General features: G+C 39.9%; 1 protein-coding gene across 2 annotated transcripts in view; it reads left to right on the forward strand.

The window, feature by feature from the left end:
• The first annotated feature begins 8,434 nt into the window (after positions 1–8,434).
• RASGEF1B (RasGEF domain family member 1B) overlaps positions 8,435–22,805 on the forward strand; it is a 120,356-nt gene continuing 105,985 nt past the window's right edge. The window contains exon 1 of one of the 2 annotated variants that reach the window (XM_090138959.1): positions 8,435–8,482. Coding sequence is in view for 1 of the 2 variants with exons in the window: in XM_090138954.1 (XP_089995080.1) it covers positions 19,672–19,740 (69 nt within the window). In the remaining variant the exon portion in view is untranslated. Of the gene's footprint in view, positions 8,483–19,420; positions 19,741–22,805 lie in introns of those variants that run through there. The other variant, XM_090138954.1, reaches the window with a different exon arrangement.

Below are 22,805 nucleotides of genomic sequence, written 5' to 3' on the forward strand. Positions count from 1 at the left end.
ATATTGTCTTTACCAAGTATCTGTGGCCTCTTCTAGCCTAAAAAAGCAGTGCATAAGCTGTGTTGACACCTTGCAGTTTATCACAAGAGCAAGGCCAGCTTAGTTGCTTCCTTGGTGGACAAAACCCAAGCTTGTTCTATTAAAACTAAGAAGAAAAGCAATTGCTTTAGCATTACTGCACAGTGCTGCAAAGCAAGGGAGGAAATGGAAGCCTCCAAAGATGCTGTTCTTAGGAGGTCCCAGCTGGATCCATTGCTGGCTTTCCCCCAGTCTGGCTGAGCAAGAGTGGTGGGTGAGGGATAGTGTTGTCTGTCCTGTGTTGGCCACGTTCCATGGAGAACATAGCTCAAGGTAAGTGCTGGTGCATTCCTGTTGCTCTTCCTTTTGGCTATGGGAATCTGCTCACAAACAACACTAACGTAAGCTTTTGGCACTAAAGAGATGTAATCATACACTGCTGGGAGCTTTTTTGGGTCCATTTGGGGTGAATCTATGCTCTTTTTCCCGGTTTCTCCTTAGCAGGGCAGTATGTCAAGCAATCTACCTGGAAATGGACTTTTTTATAAGTTCATGTAGTGATAGGACAAGGGTTAATGGTTTTAAGCTGAAAGGGCGAGGGTTAGATTAGAAGCAATTCTTTACTCAGATAGTGGTGAGACCATGATGCAGGCTACCCAGAGAAGCTATACATATCCCATCCCTGGAGGTGCACAAGGACAGCCTGAGCTGGTGGGGGGCAACCTGGCCCATGGCAGGTGTTCGGGGCCTGGTAGGCTTCAAGGTCCCTTCCAACCCAAGCCATGCTGTGATTTTGTAATTTACGTCCACAGGTGCTAACTAGATTATTAAGCAGCTATGCCTCATAGTCTGCTAATTTAATTCATTTTGACTTTTGACGTTGCTGGCCTGCAGCTCAGTAAAGGTAATGGCTGTGGCTCTGAAAACTACCTCAGATAAGCTTTGAAGTTACATTTGCCACTTCTCAGCTGCTGTGCATCAGTGAGGTGTTGTCTATGTGAAGTCAGCCACAGCTTATCATTGACTTTTGTGTATTCACCTTATTTCAGGAGCTCTGTCCTAGGTCACACCATCCAGCCCTAAGTCCTAGTGTACCCAAAGTCACAACCCACATCTGCACATACAGAGATGCTCAGAGCCTTAAGGATTAGTATTTGTCTCTGAACTTCAATTTGCACTCAGATTTTCCATTTTAAAACTGTAACATTCTCCTTTTGAGCAAAGCTCACACTTTTTATCTGCTTACTTTCAAGAGGCACAATCTTTTCCCATAAAGTTTTTTGATCTTGTGAGAAGGAGACAAGTGTGTTTCAAAGGATGCAGAGAATTAGAACTTTGATGTATGAAGCAGAAAATATCACTTTTTTTCTTGCCACGTGGAATTTTCATGAGGTCTTTATGAAAAGACGTTTTCCTCTTTTCAGCATTATATTTCACTTTGAGGTTCCTTTACTGCACCACAGATCAGAGAATCCCATTCTCATAAATGAGCCTTTTATTGAGCCCCAGGTTATCCAGATTTCCAAGGGAATTTGAAATGTGATAGTGAGCAGAGAGCTGGATCTAATTTTAAATCACTTTTTTTTAAGCTTTTCACAACATGAATTTTTTGTCATTAATTTAATTTCCATCATGTCTGCTTTGTGCAAAACCTCCCCTTTGCTTTTCATCTCTGGAAGGAATTCTTATTTATATATAATCTTATTTTGCTCACACTGCATTTTTAGTAGTGCCTCCCCTCTCTTCTTAAAACTTCACCACACACAAAATATGTTGATTGTAATGTAGTGTAAATTCATTTCCTTTGGCTTTTCATCTCAAAAGATCTCCCACACTTAAAAAGCACCACAGCCATTGAAACCATTGATCAGAGCACGAGCGTGTGGTCACTTCAGCAGTGAGAAATTAAACCATGTGTTCCATTGCAGACATACTCAGGTGTGTGTGCCTGTAACTCATGGTTTAGCCCTAGTTCATGAGGTATGAGCTCGATCACTAATGCTCCCATTCGTGCCAGAAAGAAAAATAAATGAGCTAGAGAACTCAGAGATACAAGGGGCCAATGTTGTGCCACCCTGTGAAAAATGGGAAGAGAGGATGAGTTTATGAAGCTGAGGAGACTGGCTTAAATTTTCTCTCTTTTCCCATATTTTCTATTATTTTAAGTCAAATTGTTGAACTGTCAGAGTTGTTTATGTTCAAACCTACACACAGCTCAACAGAGGGAATTCAGAAATCACCAAGGGGCTTAAATCTCTCAAGACTTCAGCTCTGACTTTGTGAAATAAAGATAGAAATTCTTCTCCCTGCTCCATCACTGTGTCCTTGGGAACCACAGGTGTCTGTTCAGAGATAGCTTAACGAGTAGTGTGGAGAAAGAAGGGAGCTCAGGTGCTCTCAGATTGCAAATGAAACCTGTGTAACCTGTAGATTACCATTGGGACTGTTGAAGGACACACAAATCAATCCCAGGTCATTTCCTTTCCAAGATGAAGGTGTGACCTTAGTCTTGAAAAGTGAGGACCAACTTTGGAGCAAGGAAGGCAATACTTCCTCACATTGTCCCAGTATTTGAGTAAAAATCGTGGAGAGAGGGTTGTACCTGAAACATAGTCACACTTTGCTAATCACAGCTTTGACTGAATCCAGTCTGCATGAAATTACTGAGGTTCCCTGTGTGTCAGGCTGGCTGTTCTGTCCCGTTCAAAACAAGAATTTTACTTACTGCTAAAACGTCTACCCCACACTCCTTTGTGCATAAATTCAAAAGTTTGGTGCACTATGATTACTTTTCCTCCTTTTTCCATTACTTAATAATTCTGATCAGCAAGTAACCCAGGTAACGTAGTGCCACGATGACTGTCAGTAGTTTGCATGCAAGTTGTTAAACAAATATTATTAGCCTCAGCAATTCAGCTACATTCTTCCGGATTACTCAGTTATCAGTGAGCCTCAAGGAAGAGGAATCCACTGTGCAAAGGTGCCCTTATCTCGTTCCCTGGTCAAGGCCAGTACAGATATTTTCATAGTCAGCAGTTCTTCAACAATGATGAACTTCTTCTCAAATGCTTCCTAGCTTCTTTTAACTGAGCGTTATCTATTTTTAAGAAGTGCGGTGTAACTTCATCAGTAGTGTGGCAAAGGGTGCCCTCTGGTGATGAAATAGGAAATCCTTCAATTGGGCAGCAAGCAGAAAGCTTGGCAGAAGTGGATGCTGCAGTCATGAGATGGGCATGGATGCAAAGACTTCATGATGGTTTATGAATATTTAAAATGTGCTGCTTTTTGGTTAGCATTGCTAATGACAATTGCTTATGACAATGAAAAGATGAAAGTCTCTTGCTGCGTTGCTTGTTTTTTTCCTGTTGTGTTTAAATGACACCTTCATGGTTCAGGGCAGGCTGGTGGTTTCATACTATCTCTGGAGTTCAAACCTACATCTTGGTCTAGAGGCTTTGGCCAATTCTCATTGTAAGAAATGTAAGACTGGAAACAGCTTCCTTGGACAAATGCATCAGCAATTGAGGACATATGAGGTTCATGGCTGTAACATGGAAGTGAAAATCGTTGATGTTTTGAGTATTTTTTAAAAGTACTTTTTTCCTCTGTATCTAAAACGTGATGGTGTTTGCTGAACAATCTTACTGATATGCAAGCACTTTGAGCAACACCTGCCTCTTTCCATTTTTGCAGAATCCTAAGGGTTGGAATGGACCTCTGGAGATCTTCTAGTCCACCCCTCCTGCTAAAGCAGGTTTTTGAACACAGGCGAGGCAGTAGGGGTTATTTTATTTATTATATCCCTTTAGACCAGGTTGGTTTTTTTTTGTCTGCTGCTTCTTTTTCTATAGCCCCTTTTTCTTCTACAGTTTGATCCCAACTGTACCTGCTGCAGATCCTAAATTCTCCCTAAGGTTTACATTGCACCTGCACATGAGGATTTGATAAGGAGTTCTTGCAATGATAAAAAGTGTTGATAGGTTAAAGCAGTATTGGTAAAATTAATTGTTCAGAGGTTTGGGGCCTCAAGCCACCCATAAAAGCACAGCATATGGAGTATCACCTGTGTATAGCAGCTGTCTCAACTGCTTTCCTGATGCAGGAAAACAAAAAGTTGGTTCTCTAGGGAGAATTTTATCAGGCTAAAACCATGCTCTCTGGAGGCTTTGTTTTTCACCTAATTGAAAACATCTACAGTACTGTCATCAAAGAGGTGCAAGTGAGAGCCAACCTGTCTGGGAGAGCCCCTTGCAATGAAACCATGAGTCACTGCTGCTCACTTCTCAACTTCTTACACCTGAGCATAAAGTTCTTCTTATTGAATGAAAATAGTAGCAAACATCAGGATTGCTGAGGTGACTCTTTTCTGGGCTTCATCCAAGGAATCATTGCTAGGCTTCTTTTCTAAGATTATTGTCTTGAAAAAAGAAGACAACTCACTTTTTCCTAAAGCAGGATAATTGCTGGAAGATGTCTTGTTGCATGGGTGGAGAATTGTCATCCTCAGAGTCTTTGTGTGAGTAGGTATACTGACAGATCTATGTGAGCAGAGTAATTTGGTACTGGCCTGAAGGTAGCAAGGATGTAGTTGTATTTGAGAACTGGTTTACTGTGATTAGCAATGTTTGTTTTATTGTGATACTGGGTATTCTCGAAGTAGAAGCAATAGAATAATTCATATGACATGTGCCTAGGTTACAGTTTAAGGTAAATGATTTTATATAAATTATATAATCTCTTTGAATCTCGTGTTATACTGCTCACAGCCGGATTTGTAGTTCAGCTGTTGCCACTGCACTACTCAGTATAGCCAAAAGTATTTTCCTATGTGTACGTCAAATTTTTAGATCTGTGCGATTTGCTTTGGAATTGACCTTTCTTCTGGTAGCCTTCACTTACGCTGTTATGTTCTCAGCCTATATTATTCATTTATCATAGAATCATAAAAGTTGCAAAAGACTTCTAAAATCATCCAGTCCAACCCCAACCCACCCCCACCATGCCCACTGACCACGTATGTCAGTGTATCTCATCTCCACAGCTCTTGAACACTTTCCAGGGATGGTGACTCTGCTCTTCCAGAGAATTTTTTTTTTAATATCCAATCTGATCTTATTATGTTTCTGGGTGTGGTTAACTGAAAAAAAAGGTTAAATCTAGAAAAAGGCTGAAGTTGGAAAAACTTAACCCCAGTTTTTCATAATGTTCAGACATAATTTTCTGATTCCATAGAGCAGAAACACTGGGAGAAAAGTTACTACAACACTACTACAAAACTTGAGGTGAAGCTGTCACGTCCATATCAGAGCACAGATTTGTGTTCTCAAAGCCTCCTTCTGCAAGATACAGGACATGGATGTTTGTAAAACACTTCTTTGAGAAGCTTACTACCCTTCAATTGTGCTGCTTCTCAAACGGGGTGAAGCTGAAGGCACTGTTCATTTATCCCCCATTTGCTAAACAGTAGCTGAAAGACAAAGCAAAACTAAGAGAAGCAGAAATTTCATGCCTTCTTTGGTCTAAAATGTATGCATCTGTAGATATGTACATCTGCATCTTTCTGCAGGTTATTGTGCCAGATACTGCTGTATTCTGGTCATAAAATCATTGAGGTTGGAAAAGAACACTAAGATTACTAAGTCCATCAGCCCATCGCCACCATGCCCACTAAAACATGTTCCCAATCCCATTAAGAAAGGCACTCTGTAAATTACATTGTCAGAAACCATTTGTTAGCATTAATATAAAAACAGAAAATTTAGGTTAATTTAGATTCTAGGGACCCCAAGAGAAGTAACATCAAATGTTTTTCCAATCTGCATGCAGTACATACTTTACCTATAGCAGAAGGGAAATTGTCTGCTTCCTACCAGGCTTTTTCGTCTGTGTCTTTTGATTGTGGCAAACATTCTATGCTTAATCTGTATTATTGTTTGTGTGGTATTGCAAGATGTCGATATAACATGTTGGAAAGGCCTTCTTCAGAGGATTAAAAAGCCTAAAATAAGGCTGGTGTGAAGTTTTGAGTTGATTTTTATCCTTATGTTGTTTAAATATTAGGAGAAACAAAATAAACTGCATTTAAGTAACAACCCTATTCACACATCACACTGAAATAAACAGTGGTTCATAGGTGTTTTCTGTAATCACTCAGTATTGCAACGCTATTTTTCTCCCTCATTTTCTATTTACTTGCAAGGAAAAACATTATATTTAATACCACTAAGTCTGCTCTGCTTCAAAATGTGATCCCTACAGCAGGAAGGCACAATCTAAATCTCTGTCTTCCAAGTTCCTACTCCTTCCTACTTGGTGGTAATTTTATTTTTGAGATGCTCTGGTCAATCAGGCAAATCAGGAAACAGAACCATATTAAGGAATGCATCTAAGAATAGCAAAAACTGTCACTCTGAGTTCCTAATGCATGTGTGAAATTGCCCTATGGCATTGTTTTTTGGTTTGATCCAAACTGGTGAGGTTTCCTGGTGTTTCTGTAGAAGGAAAAATCCATGTTGGGCAATATCTTCCAAGGCAGTCACCACAGCCTGTGCACAACAAAGCAGCCTAAGTAAATTAAAACAATTTTTAGGACAACGCATACTTTCTGAAGCATTTATTCTCTGCTTGAATGAGTCAACAGTCTTATGCTCTTAGACGGTAGAAAGGAAAAGCCCATGCAGAGCTGTCTAAATACAACTATGCCTTGTAGGACAGAATCATTATTTCTTTTCTTCTCAGTTCTTCTAGTATAGTAATTCACCTGCAGTACTGTCTCTAGTTTTGGAAACCTCTCCTGGAGGAAACTTCATTGTTTATCCAGTCCACATAAACTATGAAAGTTCTGGTTTGAAAATCCCACATGGAGAGGCTGAGGGAGTTGATTTTGTTTGCTTAAAGAACAGATGTGTCATGTGTTAGTATTGTGGAAGTGGGCTGGAGAGGGCACTGCTGCTCAAGGTATTCCTCTCATACAAGAACTACTTCATGACAAGAAATGCTGCTCTGTGTTTTAAAACTGCATCTCATCTGCACAGTATCCTTGTTTTTGTTCTAGAATTGTAAATACCCTGTGTGTCCATTTAGCATATCCACAGATACCCTGCAACATTATTCACAGAGTGACTTTCATTTTAATTGTGTCTGCCTAAAAAGGGAGTTGCCTTGTGTATATATATACAGGATCAAAAACTGCATGCACAATGGAGCAACCTAAATATAGAGACTGGTAATTTTCTAAACAGTTTCTTAAAATCCTATCTTCCAGCACATAACTTCTTTAGCTATCACAGAAATGGGCCGTTATAATCTTCAAGATGAAAACTTTGTTTGATTAACTTATTCAGAATCAAAATAGCTCTGTTCCTTTCTCTTTTGTAAGTAGAAGGTTGACAAGCAAACTGTTCAGTTAAAGCTTCCACCTAATCAGCAATCTGGATTATTTCTAATAGAGCAGTTATATGAACAGATAACCTTTAGAGAAATTAATACACAAGGCCAGTTCTGGCATATGCAAAAATTAATATGGAGAATAAAGAACACTTTGGCCATGAAAATGTGCTCAGTTGTTAGATGAGAGAAGGTGGTTAAGGCCAGTGAGCAACACAAAATGGAAGAATGAAGCACAAGCCATAAATTTGCAGAATTGTTGAAGTTGGAAAGACCTCTAAGATCATGTAGTCCAACTGTGAGACTTAACAGCCTACAGAGCTTTGTCTTCAGCTAAAAAATATGCATTCTGCATCAGTCTTGCTAGTGTGTTGCTAAACTCCACCAAAATAAATGTGACAACTACCCTACACTCAGGTGCTGGCCACCTCTTCAAGTTGCCCAGTGTTCTGCTGAAACAGCCCTTAGGGGAGCTGTAGTACATCTCATCCATCCCATCATCTCAGCCACACTCAGAGCATCACGTATCATAAAGCTCCTATTGGCATTTCACACACGATTAGCCAAGTGTTTGTTTTGTGATGATAATTTCAGCAGTTCAGTGTTGCAGAGGTTTCTCTTACGTTAGTTCCCTGGCGTTTAAAATTCTGATAGATGCTACATTCATCTCGTGTGGGCAGACACTGAACTTGTACTCCACGACTTAAGCACTAGGGCTTGATTACAGTTTGCTTTCTATTTCCAATATAGGCTATTTTGCTGTAGTTTGATAATATCGATATCCTCAGTCAGTTCCCAAATAAAAGACCTTTGTTTATAAACCCAGTGTCACCTGACTGAGCATATGGTAACTGTTGAGTCACAGCCTGAACCACTGATTGAGCACCTGGGGAGAGGACTGGGTTAGCCCTGGGAGCACAGGTGAAGGCTATTCAGCCGTGTGGTAGGAAGGGCTGGAGCCTGGCTGCACCTCTCTTAGACCCCATTTAAGGGCTGACTGCCTTTAAGGAAGGATCCTTTCCGGGAGATTCCTCTTTAGTGAAGTTTTCCCCTGCAAACTTGGAATCTTCTAATATGGGTGAGTAATTGTATTCCTTTCCTTTATAGCACCTTTTTATCATGCCAGTTCTTCTATCATCAAGTCTTTGTTGTAGCACCTTTCCTGTTGTATTGATCTAATTGCTGTACTGAGGAAATTGTATTTTGCATATCTTGATATGACTGACATGTTGATGCACTGTATTTCATTACTGAGATTATTGTAATATATTAAAAAAAAAAAAAAGAGGGTTAATATGATTAGCTCTTTCAAATCTGAAACTTACAGTTCTTAATACTGTATCATAGTGGAGATGCCACAGTGCTTTGTGAAGTACAACACTGCTGAGGACTGTTAACTTCCATACATAAAATCTTGCTGATTTCTCAAGCAAGATTGAAATAAAAAGGAAGAAGACTTTAGGTTTTAAACCCAAAATCTCTACGCAGTTAGCCATCACTAAATGTGGAATTAGGTGACTGTTACATATGAGCACAAGCAACTGTAGTATAATTTTCACTGAGAAAAAGTGAGAAGGACATTGTATGTGCATTAGGAACAAAATTCCAGATCTCCCTCATCACATTAACTGTCATTTAGGTTGTGCTGGACATAGTTGGTGCTGTTGCATTTTCTTAATTAACAGCTGCCATGTGTTTCGGAAAGGGACAGGAGCTGAGTGTGTGACAAATTTAATAATATGTAATTAAGTCAGTCTGAAAGGCATGCTTTACATCTTAGCTCTCCAGTGTTTGCAGAGTATTTTACAGATTTACATCTGTTCAGCTGTAAGCAAGTATGATGGGGAATTGCTTATGGCTGGTACTTTTCCCCAGTTTGGATGAAGACAGCTCATCCTAGGAATTTTCCAAGTGAACTGATAAATTCATAGGCAAAAGTCCTGAAAGAGATGCAAATCCAAGTACTGCAAAACATGTAAATTTTGATTTTAGTGGTCTTCTCCAACCTCACTGATTCTATGATTCTGAAGTGAATGGGCAAGAGAAAAGCTTTGGGGAATTGAAAATGGAAAAGGCTGATAGTATTTTTAGATATAGCTGGAAAAAAAAAAAAAAATGAGGATAAAGAAATGGCTCTGACTAATAACTTAAGCTCATCTCACGTATCTTCAGAGCTGCTGTCCTACAGGATTGATTTGCAGTGAACACCTCCAAATGATGACCAAAACAGTTGGTGGTTGAAATGAAGTATCAGTTGAGTGTCTCTCAGAGCCCAAGCATGTTGAGGGAAGTAATTTGCACAACTGTGGGCTGGAGGAAGCTAAATTGCAAAACATTTTTTATTTTTTTACAGAATATCACCTCAGTTTCAGGAGATGTAATGTTTTAATAAGAGTTAGTAAATACAAATTGCAGTTCCACTCACATGCTGCTTCTTGAGGGTTGTCTTGCAAAAACATCTCAGAATACTGAGAGCTATATGAATGAGGTTTGGAAACATACACAATCTCATTGCTGGCATTTAAAATACAAAATTTGGAAAGCTCAAATGAGAAATTGGAAGTTATAATGCTGTCTATTTTAAAAGGAATGAAAGAGACTTTGGAGGAAAGACTGACAGGAAAACCCGGAGGTAGGAGACATGAAGTCTTGTTACTGGTGAGATGAAAATGTTTGCCCAGAAGGGGACTTAGTATGACAGTGCAAGATTCTGATGCTGAATGCAAGCGAATTTAGAGGAAAATCTGCTGGTTAGCAGAGAACAGGCTTGATTTCTATGAATTCTATGGATAAAGATGTCTTTTGGCAGGGTTACTCACTTATGAACTGCTAAACCTCTAGAAGAGGGGGAGGCAGTGATGGCTATCGGCAGGGCTCTCAGAGCCTGCGGATAAGCCCAGCATCTGTATGTCCAAGGGGCAAGGTAACTTTCTGTCATGGGAGCAACAGTGGGAATGCTGATTAGGTAATATATGTTGTGGAAAGCTGGATAAACCTTTCTTTGAGTAATTAAATGAAAGTATTGGTGTTTTGACTTCACTGAATTTCTGGTTATCTTATTGATTTTGCTTTATTTCTGAGTTAAAACTGTTTGATGCTTGAGTGGGGGTGACTACTGTAGACGATTTCAATTTCTTTCAGCTAATGATGTGAGGAGAGTTCACAAGAGATTTCCAAATAATGAGATCGTGAATTAGATTTTAGATGGTGACAAGTACATTAAGATTAAATATGCAACAAATAAATCAGAATAAGGCTCTGTGTTGGTAATGAATCCTTTCACAGTTTTCTTTTTACTTTTCATTTGGGAAAGAGGGAGAATGAGCAAAAAAAGTCTTGGTTACAGCATTACATAAACAGGTTGGTTGTCTGTTAGAGTTAATTTAGGTATGCCATTATTGTGTAGTGGATGTGCTTATATACACTGTAAGCTCAGAATTCTTTGAGAATCTTTAGACAGCATATATTGGTGCTTGTTATTGACTTGAGCTAATTTCCTCTAAAATGAGTTATTCTGGATATAATATACATACACGCGTTACGTCTGTGGTTGCAGAGGTGCCAAGAGATAAAGAGTGTTATTTTGACATCATGTTTAAATGGTTCAAAAGAAAATAAAAGAGGATTCTGCTGTGTAGGGCTACTGGGGATTTTGGGGGGAAATATAGTATAAATCTGTCTGATAATGGTATAGATTGATTCTATTTTAACTGTAACTGCATCACCTTTGCCATTTTTGGATGCAGTTAAGTGATGGTATTTTTCAGAATACTTAGTGTATCAATTTGGAAACAGGGTACTAGTGGGAATCTGGGGAGAAAAGGGCAAGTGGTGTACACATGATTTCTTACAAGTATAGATTATTTACTGACAGTGTGGAAGGTGTGCTTTTAAAAGAGGTAGAAAGAGGACAGGTGGGAGCATGGCAGGTGAGGCCATGGGGTGCATTGGTTGTTGTGGGCAAGCAGCAACTTTGTAGAAGGCAAAATTAACAGACATATCTGTTGAGTTATATGTCATTCTGCACTTATGCACAGTCACGTCTAGTAGCTCTTAATTACACTGGAGCAGTCTGCCAGAATTGTTTTCCCAAGGCAGAGTAATTATCCATAACAGCAGTTTTCTTCGGCACAGAGAAGCCAATGTATTTGGTTGGCTTGTGATACATGGAGGCAGCAAAGCTTCAGGAAGTGAATGCATGTGGTAGGGAAGGTGTGTGCAATGAATGAAAGTAACTTGTATTTTACCTTTCTGTTAAGTTTCACTCTGTTAGCTGTGCATGGCAATGGAAACTACAGTCTGGGAACATCTTCATCTTTCTCTCTTTGTATCTGGGTTCTCTGGAACTTGGTAATCAAGGAGGGGAACAGTTCCATGAATATGGAAGAGAAACTCTGTTGCTGTCCTGAAAGGTCTAAAGACTGAGTAAGCTGGAGATTTTCTCACACAGAAAGTAATCTGAAGAAACTGTCTGGAAGGAAGGCAGTCTGCTGAAGATGGATACTCTGTGTTACTAGACATAAAGTTATGTTGTTACACTGAGTTGAAAGACAACTTTGCTGAGGTAGAAAGTTATAACTATCACCGATGTTTAATAATACTACTTCCAGTTACAGAGGAGCTCATGAAGAAATCTGAAACAATCTAAAGCCCTGTGATTTAAAAAAAAAAAAAAAAAACAAAACGGTGCCACTTCCTATGTGTGGTACTTGGCTCTGTTTATTGGTATCACATTCTCCTTGTAGTTGGAAGGGTGGATTTGCTTGGAGTACTTATTTCTTAGATGACAATCAAACTACTATGAATTTATTAGCTAAAAGAAATCCTAAATAGCTTGGAATGAGTCAGATGCTATCCAGGAACTAGTGACACTGACCCAGAATAAGAGAATTAGTTATTTATAAAATACAAATCTCATTTCTGCATGTGTTGAGTCCATGTTATCTGACAGTACAAGGACAGACAGGCTCTTCTTGGGATTTTGGGCAGAATGATGACACTACTTAAAACTTCTATTTTTTAAATAATTTTTTTTTTTAATTTTTTCTTCCTTCCATCTTTTTCCTATTTTCCATCAAACTTCTCACACACAGTCTTAGAATGGAGTCAGAAAACAGTCTTCTGCTTCTGGGGTTCTGAAACAAAGAAATACTGTATTTCTGGCCTCAAAAAAAAAAAAAAAAAAAAAAAAAAAAAAGGGGAAAGTGAGTTGCCTTGGTCAAAAAAAAAGAAAGCTAAGACTGTGTTTTATGTGGTGGGTGGGAAGGAGAGATAGTCCAGATGGGCAGAAGTAGATGAAATGGGCTGCAGACCCTTCCTGGAGGTGCTGAAATCGGGGACCTTGTTATGCTCCAAGGCAAAGGTCACACAGAGACAGGCTCTCAAAAGTACCATTTTGCCTGGAAACTAAATGCCTTTTTCACCTCTATTTGGCTTTAGAGCAATGCTTGTGCTATTGGACAAATGGACATTGTTACATGGAGGCTTGTTCTGTAAAAGACTACTAATACAAAAAAGAACTGAATTCTGGAAATAGGCATGTAAAAAATGGTATCTCTAAAGTAGCACAGAGTGACAAATGGTGCAGTGTTTGTGGGATAAGATTTTCATACCTACTCATTACATCTTTCATCTAACTTGGACCTATTATCCTGTACTCTCACTGTGGATTTCATTTCTTCTGCCAGAACTAGTAATGTAGAGAAAGGGATCCCCTGTCTGAGTCTGTTGCAGGAGAGCAAGAAATGAAACTGAAATAAGAGTACATACTATGTTCTCCTTATTACATACTACCATTCTCCACCTTAAAATCTGGTGCTGGAATCATTCTTCTCTTTTTTTGTTTTGTGGTCCTTTTGGAAGCCACAAGAGGTAGTGGCATCACCATCCATTGAGGTATTCAAGAAATGTGGAGATGAGGCACTGAAGTTAGTGGGTATGGTGGGGATGAGTTGCAGTTGGAATTCATGATCTTAAAGGTCTTTTTCAGCTTTCATGATTCTGTTGTCTCTGGGATAGATAGTGGACAGACTACTGAGGAAGAGCAGAAGTTTTGCTTTCCCTGTGCATGTCTAATTTTTTTTCAGTGCTTGTCTAGTTGTCTGCCCTTCCCTCTGTTGTAGAGGAGTTATATTATGTATGGAAGTGGACGCTTCAATATGTTTTGAGTTTGTCTTATTTTGCTCTGCAAGAATCTTTCTTGTTAGATTAATCCACGCTTGATGCCAACCAAACAAGGAAAGGATGGCAGTCATCTGACATAGGCACCTGTCTACAGCAATCTAGATTAATGTCATAAAACTAGTTTTCTATGTATCAGTGTATTGCTGAATGGGTCACTGATCTGAGGCAGACGTCTTGGCTCCGTGTATTGTTTTTTTTCTGCCAACAAAAGAAAGGAAATTATGTTTTATAGGAACATAATATTTGCTTATACTTTTCCACTTGTTCAATTTTTGTTTATCCATTATGGAACATATATCACTGATAGGAAATTATCAGAAGGCATTAAGGCAGGAAACACCTCTCTATGCTGTTCTCTTGCATCAGAAAAGCAGCATAAATCATGTTTTGGAGATTAGGAAACAATCCCTGTCTGTAGGTCTGCTGGAGAAACGCTGTATTTCTAAAGGCCACCTTTCTCTGGAGGGTGTAGAAAGGTCTGCTTTTTTTCTTACTACTTCCCATATGGATGATAGTATAAAAGATAAGGCCTTAACTTTGAATACTTCCAGGAGAGACTTCTCTGTTTGGCCTCTCTGCCTTCACAGATCAATGGCTATTCAGTAAGTTGCCAACTAGTTGCAAGCACAACTAGTTTCATTACTTCATGCCCTTGGTCTTCCACCAGAGTCAGCTTTTATTGATCTTGTCACCACGTATGCCAGGTCTTTTATGTTGTCTTTTCTCTAGGACAGGGACTGTGATTTACTCTGCATTTGCATGGGCCCCCAATCTGTTCACACCGCAGGTGCTGCAATAAAACACACATGAGATAAAGTGGAATTAAACCATTACTTGGGAATGCCAGCTGCTCATCATGGGACCACTGCAGAATATTAAGTAGTTTACTCGGCTTCCCATTTGTGCTTAAAGCGCATTCATCTTTCACAAACTGTTTTGAAAATTCTGATAGCATATGGCAAAATACTGCCTTGTGTACACAGCACAGTGGCTGTAGCTATGCTAATAGAGTGGGAAGTACCTTCTGTAGATATAGATATTTATCAGCCTAACTTCTACGTGTAGATTTATATGTAGATAAATAAATAAGAAGAAAATACAAATTTAGTTACCAAACCTGAGATCTTCTAAACTTAAGTTCTTGAAGAAAGCATTATGAAAGCCCTTAATGAACTCGGGTTTCACTCTAGTTTAGCAGTCAATACTCCATTTGTTAGCACTGTGTTCTAGCTTTGCATTAGCACACAGCACAGCAGCTGTATCAATGTTTTTAATGTCCCAACTCAGTGTTTTGTGGTTTTGTCACTTTCTGGGAAAAAGGTTTCTTCACCCAAGCTGTCGTAACACTATTTATGCAGGAAGCTATAATACCCACTGCTGTCACTGGCACAGAGTTTGAGGCACGCAACACAAATCCCTAGTGCAGATACTTCTGACTGCAGATGCTCCTTTGGAAAGTGTCCATCTACTTGTCAAGAAATCGCTTCCCTTCCCTCCCAGAGGACCCACAGACCTCCCAGGCTGAGGTCTGGCATCTGTCAGAGCCCCTGCCAGGCTCACCCTCTCCACTGCTGCTCCCCTGCTGTGAGGGGGAGGGTCTATCTGCAAAGGCAGGTCTAGCTCCACTCATTGCATCTTCCACTTCTCTTCAGTAGGTGATATAGAAATTATTTCCTTTCTTTCTCTTGCGCTTCAAATGTGTTTTATTATGCTAGTCAGTGTCATTGGCAAAAAAAAAAAAAAAAAAAAAATGTTACTCTTGATTTTTGGCCAAATTTACGACTGCAGGATAGCAGTAATCCAGCTCATCATGCTTTTAATAAAGCATTACTTTTACATATCACAGCCTACACAACTGCTGTAAGATGCCACAGCATAAACATACTGCTAACCACTCAGTCTTTGTTAGTGCTGACTGACACAAGGGTTGTTGCAGTCTGGAGATCATTGTGCCAAGGCATCCATAGAACCATCAAGGCTGGGAAAGACCTCTAAGATCACAGAGTTAACCCCAAGCTATCTCCACCATGCCCACTGGCCACATCCCTCAGTTTCACATCTCTGTGGTTCTCAAGCACCTCCAAGGGCAGCTACCTCCATGGGCAGCCTGTGCCAATGTACCTCCACTCTTTTTGAGAGTAAAAGTTCCCTAATACCCAGTGTGAATCTCCCTGGTGCAACATTTGGGCAAGAGTGTTTCTACCAACACTTTCTCAGCTGGAATGGAAACGTGCTGCCCCAGACCACCCTGAAATTCTCTGGTGTGGAGAAATCTGAGGTAGAACTTGTACTGCAACTGATTGTTCTGTGTAATGAATCCTGCTCAGATTTTAATCAGAGGAAAGTGTCAGCCATAGACAGGAATCACTGTAAAGCTTCCTGGTGGGTATCCTGCTTATTGAAGGAGAGGCGTATTTTAGATCTATGTTACATTTACATGTGTACTTTGTTTTTCTGGTGTAGTTGGCTGGGTTTTAAGCTTGCACCCTGTTCCTAACTTATTCTTTTGTGGTTTCCTAGAAACTTTTTTTTTCCCCCAGTGGACCTGTTAATACTGCTTCATTTTGGAGAAGTGCTGCTGGCACTGCACAACTGCATAGTAAGCTGAGAAGCAGTTTGGTTTTATTGTAGCCATTATTTATTTATCCTGTTTTGTCATACTTAGCTTCCATAAAATGCAGTTATGGAGGTATGAGGATGTATGAGCACAAGTATAAAAAAAAAAAAACTTAAGGCTTTTCATTTTACTTCTCATAAAATTTCTGTCTTGTTTGCTATTATTTTTCTCTTCTATTTATCCCTTCTAAGGGATCTTAATTTCCTTTTAAAAAAAAGGAGAGACAACAGGAGGTATTGCATTTGTGTCTGAAACTCTATATTAAGCTTATTACAGGCTTAGCATTTATTTTCTGTGATTATCATGTGATGTTTCTATGGTACGAAAAATAGTTTTATTTTTTCTATTTACTTAATTTTTGGTAAACAAGTAACTTGTAACCAAGGAAGCATAACAGACAGTCTCTTCTCCTACACAACATTTTCTCTTGGTGTGTTCTCTTAATTTAAAGTAATATCAACACTTCAAATGAAGCAACCTGTTCTCATTCAGAGTGTGATGTGTCAGACTGTATTTCTGTGGAGCTCAATTTCTTTTGGTGCCTTTCCACATTACAAAAATAGTACAAAGCAGAAGGAACCTCCTGAGAGGCTTTGCATACAAGAAAAATAACTGCCCAACAGAAAAGAATGATACCATTAACTGAATTGAAATGGATTTTTGTGTACAGAACTCAGTACGCCTTTGTTGCTTCTAAGTGTGCTTTCCATAATGAAATAAGGCATGGTCATCAAGTTAAGGACACTTTTAGTATGATTCATGTTTAGCAAAAATACATGGCAAGAAGCAATTTTTGTAGCTTGCTAGAATAAGGCCAGATGTGGTGCCATGGATGCCAAATTTTTGCAGGTGTGCTGCCTAAATGAAATGGGATTCAACCTGTGAATGTGAAAACATGGAATCTTCTTTCAGGGCAGACATAACTGGAATCAAAGACTGCTGACAAAACATCCAAAACACAGAATATTTTCTGTGTTCTGTTCTCAACTTTTGTCAAATATTTCTTTTCTTTGGAGACTACCTAAGTTTATCAGACTGTTTAACTTCATGTCTAGTGTAAGATGCGTGCAAGAATTTGGTGCCTATGGGGAGACACTTCAGCTTAGTACAGTCTGTTACAGTCTGTTGTTAATGTATTGCAAACATGATTTAATGTCATGTTTTGAGTGTGGCGGGATATAAAGTTATTTTAGGAGAAGCCAAGGGTTTCACAGATTCGTTATGTAGACTACGTTAGGCTTGCAACTTGTGCTGGGAATGATTTCAAAGAGTTGGTCACTTCAAAATTTATGATGGTTTCAAAACAGCTGATTTGTGCAGCTGGTGAAGAATGTAGAGCTGTCTAATGAGAAACAAGTATTTATCATCAGACAAGGCCTTACTTAAATTATTTAATGCCCTTTAATTATGTCTTAAAACACCGTGCAGCATCCAAGGCCTCAGATAATCCCTCCAGGATAGCTGTTATTCACAACATGAAGTGTTGAACATGAAATTTGACTGACTGGCTCACTCCACAGCAGGTGGTGTTCCTCAAACAGCTGAGCTGAGGAAGGCATCAAACCTCTAGAGCACCTCCTTTTGTACTCCTTTCATCCTAGCCAGGGGCAAGGCAGCATAAAGCCAACTCAGATATTAAATGAGAAAATCCCTCTTCCACTGAATGAGAGGATTCTTAAATCCCTACAGTTTGTTAGTGAGGCAGTGATTGATTTGGAAATAGTGGGGAATGTCCAGGAAATGAGGTAGATGGGAGTGGGCTGGGGGCAAGACTAAGCTGATTAGAACAGGTGCATGCCATTTATTGTCTAGAGTACTTAAATTCTCTTAACTAGTTTGTGCAAAGCAGTTTCTTCTATCTTGATTGTACAAGAAATTTGCACTGGGCATCTAGGCAACTCGTTCTGTGCAAATAAAATGTTGTGTTAGTGCTGATATTCTGTTCCTTCCTTGCCAATGATGGCATCCAAATCCATTTGTGCTTTTATTTATGATAAGCCATTTGTACTTGTTGTATGGAGAACAAATAAAACTTCATCCTCGCAAGGAAAAATGGATCAGATATTGTAGCTATGCTAGGGCTGCTTGAAAATACAAGTTTATCACAAGATCGCTAGTAGATCAGGGAGCTATACTGACCATTACAGCATGTGCTTGAATTCTAGTGCTATTACGATACTGTGTGTTATTTTGGCTGCTGCCAAGCAGTTAAGCCTGTTTTTCTGCTAGCAGAGAATTGAATTCCTCTGAACTTGAATTCTCAGATTTTTTTTTTTTTTTTTTTTTTTTTTCTGAAGATTAGGTTCTTGATACTTAATGTAAAGCCAGTGTTAGGAACTTCCTCAGCCAGTGCTTGTGATACGCAGGCAGATTTGAGAGGAATGATGTGCACAGAGGCATTTTCCTGGGCTGTTTCTGACACATTGCTATCAGAGCACTAAAAAAAAAAAAAAAAGAAGAATCCAGCACAGCAACCACCAAAGCTGTGCTTCAGGTACTTAATGCTGCTGATGATTTGGTTTTATTTCACTGGGTTAGATCAATTCCCATAAATTTCAGCCCAAAAACAGGCAGGATTGGTTTTGTACTGTGCTTCTCAGGGCGATGACTGTGCAGTTACAGCTTGTGTAGTACCCTTGGCTGGAAAGGGAGGCAGTTGGATTGAGTAGGAGCCAGGCTGTTTTCTTGAGGTTGCTACTTTTGTTTCTGATGATGGAATTAGAGGTTGGGTGGCTTTGTTTCTGTAGGAAATCTCTTCCTTTATACAGTGCATAACTTATACCTCAGATCATAAACCTTGGGCAGCCGTTGCCCAACCAGCATCCTGGGGTGGGATACGGGGAATGAAGTAGTCAACATCTTGGAGTGATGTGGACAGCTGGGGCAAGTTGCTTTTCTGATGGCAGCAGAGATGCTCTACAAAGGGTGCAACTCACTAGCAATCACGGCTGGAAATAAATCTATTTCATTCCTTTGCTATCAGACTTTGAAGTACTGAAGTATTCCTGAGTGTAAATAGAATCCTGCTTGAGGATGTGCTGTGTGTGGGCAGGAAGGAGATGTATTCACTGTGCGCAGAACAAATGCTGTACCTTGAGGTGATTTACAGTGCTTGCCTCAGTCTGTTTGCCTGCAGTTCTGCAGCGTTGTCCCTCTCACCACCCCTCTGCGGGGCCCCTTTCCTTTACTATAGGAGTAGTGACATTCAGCAGGAAAGGGGAGAAGCAAACACTGAGAAGCCCAGCACTGTGCTGGTTTATTTGATTTGTTTTTGTAAGCCATCTCAGCTACCACCCAGTGAACTTGTGCAGCCTCGGTGAAGTGATGCTGGCAGATGGCCTGGATAGCAAACCCCAAGAGCGGCCCTGGATTTGCGGTGATGAAGAAATATTCCACTGAGCTGTCCCCTTGCCAAAGGATATTTGCCTGGCACAGTGACAAGGAAGACCCTTCCTCCCTGTTCGTATATGGCAAAGTTTCTTGCAGAGCTCCTAGGCTGTGCGTTGCCTGATAAGGGCAGCTCTTCTGCATGTGAGGTAGGTGGCTGCAGTGACTTTGTTAGACCTGTGTTCACAGTGATCTGTTTCTTTTTGAGATGTCTATGGAGTGTTGCTTTCCTCTATATCTTCAGGTTGGATATTAATTATTGGCAATTGATTACTGGAACATTTCTTCGTCAGAAGAGAGGTGATGCAGTGAAACAGGCTGCACAGGGAAGTGGTGGAGTCACCGTCCCTGGAGGTGTTCAAGAACTGTGGAGATGTGGCACTGAGGGACCTGGTCAGTGGGCATGGTGGGGATGGGTCTGTTGGACTCTGATCTTACAGGTTTCCAACCTTAATGATTCTATGACTCTCCATTGAGGTAAATGCCAGGGGTGTGGCAGGCATTCCAGAAGCTAGGATGGTTTGTTTTTCTGTTTTACTTTGCTTTTCACATCTTAGTGGACAAGGAGCTGGTGCTTAATTGCCTGCTGCTACTTCCAGTTCACCTGAAAAGTGCTTGGCTTAGGCAGAATTGAAGGGCATTAATTCCCTCCATCAGTACATGCATGTGAACTGATGTTTATATCTCAACTACTAGCAGATAAACAGCTGCCTTGGTTTATATAGTGAAACATAGCTTGTACATTAAGCTCCTGATAACAGTATAAATAAGGTTATCATATAAATAGTCCTTTTTCTGATTTTAGAAGTTCACAGCTTGCTTCATCCTCTATCTTGATTGTTGGTAATGTAGGCATGCATCCTTACTGTTCTCTGCCCTAACCTCTCCTTGTAAATAGCATGTTTGGTGCATAGCTTTGAAAATTAGTTCCTGGTGAACAAATTGCTTAGTATACTTTTTGTGCTGTAATTAGGTGATAACCAATCATTACAGTGGATGTAAAGTGATGCAATTAAGCATGATATCTGTACACGATATTTAGCAGAGGTTTGAATGAAGTATGTGATTTTGCATTTATCTAATCCCACCCTCACAAGACTATATGAGGGAGGTGAGGAAGCCCTCCAGTAATATCTGTTAGTTCTTAAAAGTAACATGCTTCTGAATCACAAGGGGGTGGTAAATACCAGGATCCTTTCCTAGGCTTGAGCAAGTTCTCTGTTAGGCACTGTGTCAAGTTGTTATTGTTCAAGCTGTGGTTGAGAAATACCAAAAATAGGGAAGTCTGCCCTTGAGCAAAACACTTCCCAATAGAGTCCAACAGTACCATTAGCCTTTGTCTTGATATCCCATCAAATTCTTACAAACTAGAAATGTTAATTTTATTCCAGGAAAACTTTGATTGCATTTGAATTTTTCTGTTGTTGTTGTTTATCTGTTTGTTTTAAGGTTTCATTTTGTCACTTAAAAGAAGGATTTTTTTACCTTCCTTTTCAGACACCAAAATGTCCAGATGGATGCAAGTTATGTATATTTATTGTATTTTCAACTGGCAAATGTGTATGCACTGCAGTATGAAATGCTTACCTTTAGTTGGTGTGACTTTACTTAATGGAACTTAAGCTCTAAGTAGTCACTGTTGTTTAATACAGTTTTATCTTGACTAGACTTGACTTAAAGCCCCACTAACAATTTGAAGTTAAAGATGCCCAGGAAATCGAAAGATTAAATGTGTTTTAAGGGGAAGAACTGGGGCTTGAGAAATAAGAGCTTTATTTTGGCCAAAAATCCTATGTAAATTCTATGGGTATCTTTTGTGTAGATTAAGGAAGCTGCCATGTGCATAATAAGAAACTGCTTAAAGATTGCCTCTTGCACATTCCTTTCTGAGCTGCCAGTTGGATTTAACATTCTTTGAGTTTGCTAGAAAATGTGAAAATATTACTTCCAGAGAGAGGGTCATGTGTGAGTTCCATAGCTTCTTGTTAATGATATTGCAAGACTTCAGCATCTGGTGGTTCAGCCACTTCATGTTGCTTTAATAGGGTTGGTGTCCTGTTCCGTGGGTTCTCATGAAACATTCCACAAGCCAGCATAACCTCATATCTGAATGTTTGAGGAACAGACAGTATGGAATCACTTCTGCTTTAGTTATACATGTTGATTTCATTGTGGTCACAAGACATTGAAGCCTTGAAGTACACACAGAGAAGGACAAGGAATCTGGTAAAGGATCTGGAGCACAGCTCTTATGGGGAACAGCTGAGAGAGCTGAGGTTGCTCAGTCTGTAGAAGAGGTGAACTTATGGCTCTCTACAACTTCCTGAAAGGAAGTTTTGGTGAGATGGAGATCAGCCTCTTCTCCCAGTAACAGTGATAGAACAAAAGATGGTGGCTTTGAGTTGCACCAGAGGAGTTCCAGGTTGGATATTAGGAAAAATTTCTTCTCAGAGTTGTGAGGTGTTGAAACATGCGTCCCAGAGAGATGGTGGCATCACCATCCCTGGTGGTGTTCAAGAACTGTGGAGATGTGGCACTGAGGGACGTGGTTAGTGGGCATGGCAGGAGTGGATTGGAAATGAACTTTATGATCATAGAGGTCTTTTCCAACTTTAATGATTCTATGAAATTCGTTCTTTGGGGTATCAGTTCCAGAATGGTAATATAATACATTTGGGTGGGTTTCCTTTTTTTCAGATCTGTCTGACTGAAGCTGGGAACAGCACAGAGAGAAAGTATTGAGAGTCTGATAGAAGCTTCCCTGATATTTTTTTTTCCAAATGCGGTGCTCTAAGGCAGAGGAAGCAATTTGGTGTTATCTCTGTCCTCTGAGACACTGGGTATACTGACCTGGAGCATACTATGCAAAAGGAAGTATGACCCTGTTCAGAATAAGCCTGCATTGGACAGAAGGTCTGTAATTGCAGCCTGAACCAGCTGTCAGTGATCATAGCCAGTGGTTCAGCAAGAGAGCCAGCTAATGCAAGGTAATAAGATTAAGTACAGATTTATGAGGCTTGTGTGGGAGCATACTTGACAAATATGAAGTGGGCAGCAACAAGTTAGGTAGCAGTGCTGTGGAAAAAGGATGTGTAATGAGTGAGGAGGGAAAACATTTTCCTACTGAAAAAGGTGGTCATTGAAAAAGTAAAATATTAATTCCTAATGTGCAAATTGTGAAGCCTGTTGCTGGCAGTCTCCAGCAGAGTTGTAG

The sequence above is a fragment of the Phasianus colchicus genome, chromosome 4 (genome assembly GCF_987193195.1).
Source record: "Phasianus colchicus chromosome 4, bPhaCol1.hap1.1, whole genome shotgun sequence".
In the NCBI taxonomy this organism is placed as follows: Eukaryota; Metazoa; Chordata; class Aves; order Galliformes; family Phasianidae; genus Phasianus; species Phasianus colchicus.